General features: G+C 40.8%; 1 protein-coding gene across 7 annotated transcripts in view; it reads left to right on the top strand.

Moving 5' to 3' along the window:
• The window catches only part of TASOR (transcription activation suppressor), a 74,374-nt gene that overhangs the window by 22,798 nt on the left and 40,576 nt on the right, over positions 1–11,000 (top strand). For 6 of the 7 annotated variants that reach the window (XR_014153133.1, XR_014153134.1, XR_014153135.1 and 3 more), the window contains exons 9-15: positions 232–337; positions 595–695; positions 6,954–7,057; positions 7,403–7,475; positions 7,571–7,639; positions 8,913–9,593; positions 10,096–10,433. Coding sequence is in view for 4 of the 7 variants with exons in the window: in XM_081848813.1 (XP_081704939.1) it covers positions 232–337; positions 595–695; positions 6,954–7,057; positions 7,403–7,475; positions 7,571–7,639; positions 8,913–9,593; positions 10,096–10,433 (1,472 nt within the window). In the remaining 3 variants the exon portion in view is untranslated. The remainder of the gene's footprint in view (positions 1–231; positions 338–594; positions 696–6,953; positions 7,058–7,402; positions 7,476–7,570; positions 7,640–8,912; positions 9,594–10,095; positions 10,434–11,000) is intronic. The other variant, XM_081848812.1, reaches the window with a different exon arrangement.

Here is an 11,000-nt window from a genome sequence, read left to right as displayed (position 1 = left end):
ATGACACTTTTAACTTTTCATATCATTACTTTGGAGAAGGGACACTTGAAAATCCTTCTGCCACATCTAAAAAGAAACTTACTCAAGAAAATTTAACTTCTCTGATCATGTCTGCAAAGCCATCTCCTAATACAAGTTTTTGGGTATAAATGAATCCCATTTTAATTCATATCTTCAAAGCACCATTTTTATAAGAAGTATTACAAAGTACATTATTCTTTTTTCACATAGATAAGGCAAGCTACACCTTATGGAAAGGGCAGCTTTTAAACAGAGGGACGCTTGTATGCCATGCTGCTTTGAAATCAGAAATGCGTCCTTTGCTTCCCTGCAAACTGTAAGTATTAAACTTTGAAACACAGACCTGAAATCCTCATTTATTAGCCTAGATTATGTCAGATCTTGAAGGTCTGGGAACACTTCAGTTCTGTGCATGATGTGACCAGATTTTTTGTTGCTAGAAAGTGTGTTTCTACGCACACTTCCAACACTACTTCAAAAAATGATGTAAGAATTATAACCTTAGCTAAAAATGTGACCAATTGCTGCTGAGATAAAAAAACCCCTCAGATTTCTTTATTCTTTCATCTTTAGACCTGAAAAGCTCGATGTTGACATGGTTATGAACATTGAACACTTAAAGCACGTCTTTCCACGTGTGTTGCAGAAAGAAATATATTCAGGAGAAAGGGAAGGTAAAGTCTCTTCTAATTAAAGGAAAACATTATTTATCCAGATAAGTATTGTCCCTAATGGATGCCTTTCTGCATTCTTTTTGTTGCTCAAGTCACTGGCAAACATAGGGTGATAAAGCAGTAGGGTAGATTGTTAGAAAACAAGTGGTGAATACACCCAACTGAACAAAGGCTAGAGCTCATTTTAGAGTTCACTCCGTGGCATTGATGGTGGCAAAGATGCAATACATTACCATCACTACTGCATCAACACAGTATTGTTCAAGAGAACCATTTCAAGTAGTACTGAGTCTCTCTATGGACTTGCAGGAAGATCAGAGAACCCTTAACAGCTCACTGTTGCATTTACTAATCACTTGGCTGGTATTCATAGAATCATACAATTGTAGGGTTGGAAGGGACCACAAGATTCATCTAGTCCACCCCCTTGCAACGCAGGAATCTTTTGCCCAATGTAGGGCTAGAACCTACAATCCTGACATTAAGAGTCCCATGCTCTACCGACTGAGCTATCATTCACATCTGATCCAACTTGAGGGTTGAATGCCACAACTGCTGTAGAAGTAACGAAAGTAAGAGTCTAAGTCTGTCCGCATCTTAGGCTGCAATTCCTGAAATTCATCCAGATATTGCCAATGTTTTTGATGGGATAAGGCCCGCCATGTTTCTGCTCAACCAGTGCCTGTTGCAGTTGATAACTTCTGATGGATGTTTGGGTCAGTTCAGAAGATAATTCATGCCTCATTGTGTCAAATCTGCCTAGAGGATGCAGCTGTGCAGGCACTCCTTAAGAATCTGCTTTAGCCCAAGTTGACTATGACTGGTCACAAATCTCTTTTGGGAGCAAATATCTTGGGATTATTGGATGAAACGGAGTATCTAAGACCTCTTTGAATCTGGATACAGGACCAGTTTTGTCATTGAAACTGCCTTGGTCACCCTGGTACCAAAGTGACAGCTACAGGAGAGTATGACTTGTTGGTTATTCTGGATTTCTTGGTTTTTGCTCCTTCAGTACCATCAGTCACAGTATGCTTCTAAATTATGCTTTTGGATTGTCCATCTGGAATGTCCGTGGGAGGCACCATTTTGAGCTGGTTCTGCTCCTTCCTGGCATATATATTTTGGATAATGATGGTGGAGATTATCTTCATGCTGTTTAATGTCTTGGTGAATCTGCTGACAGAGGTTGTTCGCAGCCAGTTGCCATTGGTACCCTGTTCTATTTCTCCTCAGCATCAAAATCCACAAAGACAGTGGAAGTGCTGAATTGGTGCCTTGGGTCTAATGGAGTAGATGAGGGCTAATACTGAAACTCAATCTAGACAAGATGGGATATACTGTTAGTGGGTGGTTAAGCGGATGTGTAAAGTTGTGTCTTGCTCACTTTTGATTAGGTTACACTTGCATACAGCTTTGTTTTTTGTTGGATCCAACCTTTACTTGTAAGCAGTTATCAGCGCTTTTGTAACATCCAGGTTAGATTACTGCAGTGTGTTGCTTGTAGCGCTGCCTTTGAAGATGGTTCATAAATTTTAAGTAGCTCAGAATACAGCAGGCAGACTGTTGATTTGAGTACACTGGCTTGAACATATATAACTCCATCTGAACATATTTAACACCAATTCTTTTCTTAGTGCCCTTCATAGATCAAAGGTTACTTTGTTGTTACTTTAGGAACATAAAATGTGCTTTGTATAACTTGGTTTGCATTCAGTATAGTTTGGTGTATTAAAAGTACAGCTCATTCAGACAATTATAAGCTGAATTTGCTTTTTAATTGTAAATGGAGTTACAAACAGATGAAGTATAAGGAACTTACTTGTTTCATTTTGCCAGTTTATGAGTAGTAGGCAGAAACCAGTAAAACCAGAAGAAACCATCATTATAGTAAAGCAGTGAATATGTATTCTAAGAATGATTATGTGTTCTCCAGCCTTCCACAGCGTGAAGCAGACATACAGCACTCATTTCTGTAAAAAAGCAGAAAAAACAGAGGGCGTGTGTGGAGAAGAAACAAAGTCTCCATGAATACTACATGAAATTTAATTAGTCTCATTTTGTTGCGAAGGTTACCTAGATACCTGTTCATTGTGTGATCAAAGACCACATACGCAGCAATTGGAGAAATAGAAAGTAAAATTTATTGCTGACAGCAATAGGTCCAGTGGAGTTCTCTCCCAAGGACTGGACCCTGATCATTTGTGCTCTGGGCTTATATACCTTTTTCCAGATAGCTTTAGGCATTACATATTCATAAACTGCAGCAAAATTAAATCAATAAGCTTGGACACCACCCTTCCTATATCCTCCTATGTCCATATAAAGATTGCTTCTGCTTTCCATATAATTTCTCATTATATTAATAATTACTCATATACTAGTTACAGATAGGTAGCCGTGTTGGTCTGCCATAGTAAAAAATAAAATAAAAAAATAAAAAAAAAATAAAATAAAAAAGAAGTGTATCTGAAGAAGTGTGCATGCACACGAGAGCTCATACCAAGAACTAACTTAGTTGGTCTTTAAGGTGCTACTGGAAGGATTTTTTTTATTTTGTTTTTACTCATATACTGTTATCAGCAAGCAAAGCAAAAATCCCCATTTGGCAGACAAAGCCCCCCAAACCCCCTCCTGTTATCAGACATCCTGTGTCCTATGTGGAAAGCACCCAACTTGGACATCCTGTTTCACTGAACATTGGGTTATGATGACCGTCTCAGACTACCTCATGACTATGATGGATGTCTTCCTTGCAAATTGCAAATGCAGCTAAATGCATATATGTTTCTGCTAACACAGCAATAAGGCTAAGAGAAAGGCACAGGATTGACTTTTTAGAATTAGGCACTTTAGGCACAATAAGGTAAAGTGAGGCACAACTATATATACAAGGCACAGTGATATACCTGTATGCTTTCTTTAGGGGGCCTTGCCACAATTTTGTGAGGCATTTCTACTTCATCATATTTATTATGGACTTCTAAAAACTACTTTCTCTTACCGTAAATTTCGCTCCATAACACGCAGATTTTTCCTCCTAGAAAGTAAGGGGAAATGTCTGTGCGTGTTATGGAGCGAATGCCTACAGATGGCGGGGGAATCTGCTGCAGTTGTGAGCAGTCCGTGGCTTGCTTTGAAACAGCAAAGCAGGTGTAAGCGGCTCCTGTCAGCGAGCCGAGCCGGGAGGAGGGAGAGAAGCAGAGCGGGCTTGGCTGCTTTAAAAAAACCCGTCCTCTATGTTCCTCTCTCCTCCCCACAGAGCTGCTAAGTAGCAGCGAAGCTTTTCAGCCAGCCTAGCCGGGAGGAGGGAGAGAAGCAGAGCGGGGTTGGCTGCTTTTAAAAAAAACCGTACTCTCTGTCCCTGCCTGCAGTTTTTTGCTGTCCGATTTTGGATTAGCCACTGTAGGGGCTGTGTGTGTGTGTGCTTGAGCTATAGTTCTCCTCCTCCTGCTTCCCCTTCGCTCTCCCTGCGCCCCTGCACTCTCCCTCCGACTTTAGAATTGACACTCTGTGTCTGTGTGTGTGAGAGAGAGGGCTCCTTCTCCTCCTCCTGCTTCCCTTCACTCTCCCTGCGCTGTCCCTCCGACTTTAGAATTGACACTCTGTGTGTGTGTGTGTGAGAGAGAGAGGGCTCCTTCTCCTCCTCCTGCTTCCCGTCACTCTCCCTGCGCTGTCCCTCCGACTTTAGAATTGACACTCTGTGTGTGTGTGTGTGAGAGAGAGAGAGAGGGCTCCTTCTCCTCCTCCTGCTTCCCGTCACACTCCCTGCGCTGTCCCTCCGACTTTAGAATTGACACTCTGTGTGTCTCTGTGTGTGTGAGGGCTCCTTCTCCTTCTCTTGCTTCCCGTTCACTCCCCCAGCGCCCTGCGACTTTAGGGCCAGTTCCCTCTCTGCGTGTGTGTGTGTTTTGACCTCACTGCGCTTGTTGGGGGAGAGTGTTGGTCGCAATTTTTCTTGATTTGTCTCAGAGTGGTTACTATCATGGTTTCCTTGCCGGGGAGGAGGGAGAGACGCAGAGCCTGCTTGTTCTAAAGGAGCAAAGCTGGAGAGGAGCCTCTCCTGCATTATCAGCAGCATCCTTCTCCACACCCCCCACGCGAGCTCCTTGTCCCTTGAGTTCTTTTCCTTCCCTCCCCACTTAAAACGTGGTTACAAAGCACGGATCCACATGGATCCTCAGGATTTTTGCACTAGGTCACCCCAAATTCACCATCAGATCACATAGCATATCCATGGCTACAGCCTGCACCAAAACACACACGCACCCACTGTTTCATGGGGTCGCAATGGCGCAAAAACGTGGTTACAAAGCATGGATCCACATGGATCCTCAGGATTTTTGCATTGGGCTACCCCAAACTCACCGTCAGATCACATGTCTGTGACCACAGCATGAACCACAAAAATCATATATCCACTGTTTCATTTAGAATATTTTTTTCTTGTTTTCCTCCTCTAAAAACTATGTGCGTGTTATGGTCAGGTGCGTGTTATAGAGCGAAAAATAAGTCCTTTGAGGCTTAGTCAAAAGCATAGAAACAAATCTACCAAATATGCCAACAAGAGGAAGCCCACAAGCAAATAAGGCACTGAATTCTTCTTCCTTCTCTTGTAACAGTGGCAGTGCCCGTCAAGAGTCAGAAATGCATCTTCTTATTCTATCTGAGAGTTTTATTTAGTGTACAACAGGACATGCTTGCCCTCATTGTATATGAATTGTGAAGATTTGCTACTATACATACTATACATGGCCCTACAGAAAAATCTTCCTGTTAACATAGCTTTTAGAAATCATTTTGGGGGTGTAAATATATGAAGACTTAAACAAGGTGTTTAACAATCATTCTAAAAGAAAATATTTCATCATCCAAACTTCCCCAATGTTTCCAGGGTTTCCTTTGGCAAAAAAGCAAGAAAGGTTTTTTGGGGGGGGGGATGGGGGAAAGTGTCCCTGCCCCAATTTTTTTCTAGCTTTCCCCCCAGGCCTTCATATTAGTATCCAGAGACCCTCTTCTAGGTATCTATGCCACAATCTCTACATAGTAGAGATTGCGTTAATGGTGTCTGGGAGTAGGACCTCTTGTTAATGGAATGCCCTCTTGTGAGTGATGCATTGACTATAGAATGCCATCTCTGAACAGCTTGAGAATGACACCCAACATTTCTTTTATTTTGATTGCAGGTGAAACTTTTTCCTAACAAATAATTTTAGTGGTTTGTGGTTTTGTATGCTCTACTTTTACTGATTTTTTTTTAAAAAAAATGTACATGAGAAAAAACTTTATTTTGGAGAAAACTTTATAGTTATCTCTTGTTTTTGTTACTCGTTGTTACGTCTTTCGTGAACTATTTTAAATAGAAAACCAGTTTGGACATGTATGTTTAAATAATATATAATGGCTTGGATCCTATGTAGTTCAAGCAGAAGGAAGATAACATGCAAGAGGACTTTCCCATCCCACCCCCATATGATCCCCTCCAACCCTCTCTGAGCAGTCTGGGATCCTCCTAAACAATGTGGGGGGGGGGTACTGGGATGGGATTGCCCCCATATCATGCAGGGCTGCCTTGTGCAAACATACAGAGTTCATACAATGTAGTTTTGTTTAACTTGGGCAATTGGCTTAATCTACAGCAGTCCTATGCTGTTCAGAAGGATCACCTTACCAGTTGAGAGGTATTTTGGGGAGTGCAAAGGAAGGAGGGGATCTGAATTCCAAATACCGTATATACTTGAGTATAAGCCGACCCGAATATAAGCTGAGGCACCTCATTTTACCACAAAAACTGGGAAAACGTATTGACTCGTATAAGCCAGTCCACCACACCACAAACCTCCTGGTAGGCCTGAGTGTGTTTGTGTGCGCGCATATGTGCACATGGCAGAGGGGGCTTCTCTCTCCCCCCCAGCCCCTCCCATCCCTCTGCCTACCTAGGGTGCTGCCGAGAGGCAAAGGCTGGCGGCGGCAGCGGCGGAGGAAGAACAAGCAGCCTGAAAGGGCTGCTTTCGGGCTGGCTGCTCGTTCCTCCTCCTCCGCCGACAACAGCCTCTGCCGCTCGCTTGGGTGGGACCCTCACTCAAGTATAAGCCGAGGGGGGCTTTTTCAGCATAAAAAAATAAGTCAGATTATACACGAGTATATATGGTAGCTTCTGCTTGTGTTACTAAAATCCAAGCCAATACAGACAGATATTTGCTTGCTTTGTCTCTTGGCAGAAGGGACTAATAGATGCTTTTCTTTTTACATTTTCAGAGTACAGGAATGGAATGTATTGCAGTCTGTATGAAGTTGTGGAAAAGACTAGAACAGGAAGTAATTTGGAAGGTTTACTTCAAAAGCTAGAGACAGACAAACTAGTGAGTAGAGCATCTTTTCATAACTTTACTATGTGCATAGTTATTCCACTGAGAGAGAGGTTCTGAGAATGATTTGGTCAGTTCATATTTTATGAAAATACATCATGAGCAGACAAGTGCCTGCTGTCTTGCTCCACACTTTAAGAATTTAAGAAGAGCTTGTTGGATCAGGCCAATGGCCCATCTAGTTCAGCATCCTGTTCCCACATGGCTGACGAGATGCCTGTGGGAAGCCTTCAAGCTGGACGTGGATGCAAGAGTGGGTGTTCCAAATTTAATATGCATCATTTAGAATTAGGGGCATCATTTTTATGTTGTGTGAATTGTGTAAACTTCTTTTTTCAGGTTATTGTAAAACCACTTATAGACAGGGGATATCTCTTGCTGCTTTCTTCTTATCAAATGGCTTCCCCATATGGTATGCAACTTGTTTCTTCTTCAGCAATTCAGATTTGTTTCTTTTAATTAGCAGCTTCATTACTTTACGGTGTGCCTTTTTTCCCCTTAATTCAGACAACAGAAACCCTCACATTCTGCAGGCATTGTTTCTATTTCGGAATCCTAGAGGTGTTGTGACTTCAGGTAAGTTTTAATCTTTAATGTACGAATTTATTAATTGTTAAATGTGTTAAGTCCCACTACAACCATATAATAAGAAAAGTGTGCTTGAAATAACAGATGTATACAGATACAATGACATACCAAGCATGGAAGACAAAATAATTATTTGTTGTGAGCCACCCAGAGAACATTTTGTTGGGCAGCCTAAAAGCGCAGAAACTAAATAAAAACGTTGGAGGAACTTCTGTTAGTCTGAGAAGGAAGGTGGCTTCTGGAATTTGAATGGTCCATTAGATAAGAGCAGGATGCTTTCATTGCTGGGAAGGTGGATATGGTTGCCACAACAATACAACACATTACAGTGGTGCCTTGCAAGACGAAGAGAATCCGTTCCGCGAGTCTCTTCGTCTTGCTGTTTTTTCGTCTTGCGAAGCAAGCCCATTAGCGGCTTAGCGGATCAGCTGATTAGCAGCTTAGCGGATCAGCTGATAAGCGGCTTAGCGGATCAGCTGATTAGCGGATCAGCTGATTAGCGGCTTAGAAAAAGGGGGGGAACCTGCAGGAACTCGCAAGACATTTTCGTCTTGCGAAGCAAGCCCATAGGAAATTCGTTTTGCGAAGCACCTCCAAAACGGAAAACCCTTTCGTCTAGCGGGTTTTCCATCTTGCGAGGCATTCGTCTTGCGGGGCACCACTGTACAAATAATCATTAAAAGCGCTACATAAAGCTTGTATGGAATTTTCCTGTTTAGAATCATTTAGAGTTGATACATACTCACCATTGGCTTAATCACAGAGGCAGGGAACCTGTAGCTCTAAATATGTCACGTCACTACAAATTGCATCACCCTTAGCCATTAGAAATGCTGTAAGAAGACAACTGATAGCTCATAAAAGTTATACTCAAAATCATGAGATATTCTTAGATACAAATATGGGAAGAAAAATTATTTCTAATAGTCCTCTGCTAATTCAAATTGCTGTCTTGTAATATAATTGGAATTTGCTTTTTAACCCCAAGTGAGTGTGGTTTAATGGCTAGGCCTTGGGGGGACAATGTTCAGATCCTTTACTCAGCCATGAAGTGGACTACAAGACCTTGTGTTTGTCACTATCATTCAGTTTAATCTATCTCAAGTTTTGAAAATAAAGTGGTGCAGGAGAACTGTATATACTATTTTAAACTCCTGGGGGGGAGATATAAGTTAAAATATGTATTAATAGTTGTGTTGCTTGCTTAAATGACTGATTTTTCTCTCTTGCAATTGTCTTTCTGCTTTTATTTTGAACACAGTTCTAAAAAATGAACAGAAAAGTGCAAATACGTTATTAACGCAGGAAGCCCATGTCATGCCGGAATTTACAAGATTTATTCAGTCGCTACATTATGCTTATATTCATTCTCGTAAAGACACTAAAGTAGACTTAAATACTGCGGTGGAAAAGCATATAAATGACTATCTGAAGCGAAACAGTAAATTTAATAAAGAGTTCATTTTATATAATTATAGCACAGTCTTGGATGAGAAAAAGCACCTATATCCTGCACCAAAAAACAAATCCAATATTGAAAGCGCCTTACGCAACTACATTTTTGGTTCAGAAACCTACCAGATGTCTGTTTCTAAAGCAAAAAAAATTATGGATGGAAATCGGAAGCCTCAGCAGTTTAGTCCTATTTCAGATTATGAAGCCACAGAGGAGGAATCTGACTACAGAAAGAGAAAAGCTAGGAAAAGAAATGGTTCTAAATGTGAAACTGTAGTTGCCAAGAGAAAACCTGGTGACCCTGGGGATTATGATCAAGAAAGTATCAAAAAGTTGATTAACTTAATTCAGTGTATGAAGAAAAATGTAGATAGAGACTCTGACACGGAAGACAACAGAAATGAAAGCAGACTGCAAATTAAGATAGAGAGCCCACAGAAACATTTTAAAACTAGTGAGTCCTCAGAAAACATTTGTCAGCATGAAGGTAAGAGCTTTCGTAAGCTACTTTCGGTCTATGAAAACGTTGTTCTTTTAGTGTGGCTGTGGCTGTGCTCTGGAACTGCCTGCGTATTGAAATTAGGCAGGCACCTTCACTATACTCTTAGTTTCAGCTGGTCTATCCAGGCACATGATTTCATTAGATTTGCATTAATGTTTTATTAATGTTTTTATGTATTGTTGTTTAGTCGTTTAGTCGTGTCCAACTCTTCATGACCCCATGGACCAGAGCACGCCAGGCACTCCTGTCTTGGGTTTTATGTATACTTCTTTTTAATTGCTTTGCATATTTTAGTCCTGTTCTATATAGAATTGAACCTGTGTACTACTTGTAGATACATTTTCTTTGAGCAAGCAGTTTATAAATTTTATAAATTGTAATAATAATACTAATTTATTTGTATTGGCTATGTCAACTAACTAAAGGATGGCAAATAACTTTTAGCTTAACTTCATGTTTTCCCCAATTCCCCTTCTTTGGTTTCTAGGGGGCAGAGCAACAGAATCGCTTCTTTCAATTATACATGACCTTGGTGGACATGATACAGATTTGAGGCAGCAAAATGTTGCTAATATTCCCAGTAATGACGTATATGGTTTCCTAAAGCGGATTTCAGCAATAATTAATAAGCAAGATTCAGCAGAAAGCTATTCAGAGCAACAGGCTGAATACAACTCAATTCTGCCACAGATCAAGAACTTTCTTAATGCTTCACATTTTGAAAATGTTCAAAGCCCAAAGTTGGAAGTGAATGCATCATGCTTGCCTTATTCTTCTGATGTTTCGGCTAGTGAAGTAGACATTGATCATGCCCAACATTTAAAAGTAAGAATCTCTTTAAGAATATTAGAAACTGCTTCTAAAATTTCAGTGTATGCATTTGGTGTATATAAAATAGGGGTTCTTTTTAGCATTTGTGTTTGTGACTTCTGGATCTCCAGTTTGACTGTTACAGTGGCCCAACTCCTGAAACAGTGAAAAGTAAAGGGGTAGATTGAACAAGACCAATGCTAAATTCTCTTATTCATGCAGTTCTGAATTATAGTAGTGGTGGGGGCAGGGGGCGGGGTAGGAAATAAGAATGGTATAAGGTTGAGGGTAGTTTGCCATGAAGAAGTTCTGCTGTAATGAACAGCTGCATTTGTGTCCATTGAATTTATACTTTGAGGTGGAAAAGCACTAACAGCTTTAACTGGAGACTGAAGAATAATCATCAACCTAGATGCTGTGTGTTCTCTCCCCTTCCCTATTCAGCATAAGTAATATTCTAGATGTATGCTCCCTGTGACTCTTTTGCTGATATGTGTGGGTATTTTAGTAATTTGGTTAAATAGTAAAATGAGAATTCCCTGGATGCCTAGATCCAGTTTTGGAGCAAGCACTCTTTGGTGA

Source organism: Podarcis erhardii (assembly GCF_964252035.2).
Source record: "Podarcis erhardii genome assembly, chromosome: 2".
Taxonomy (NCBI): Eukaryota; Metazoa; Chordata; class Lepidosauria; order Squamata; family Lacertidae; genus Podarcis; species Podarcis erhardii.
Note: the sequence above shows the minus strand (reverse complement) of the source record. Positions and strands in the feature narration are given on the sequence as shown.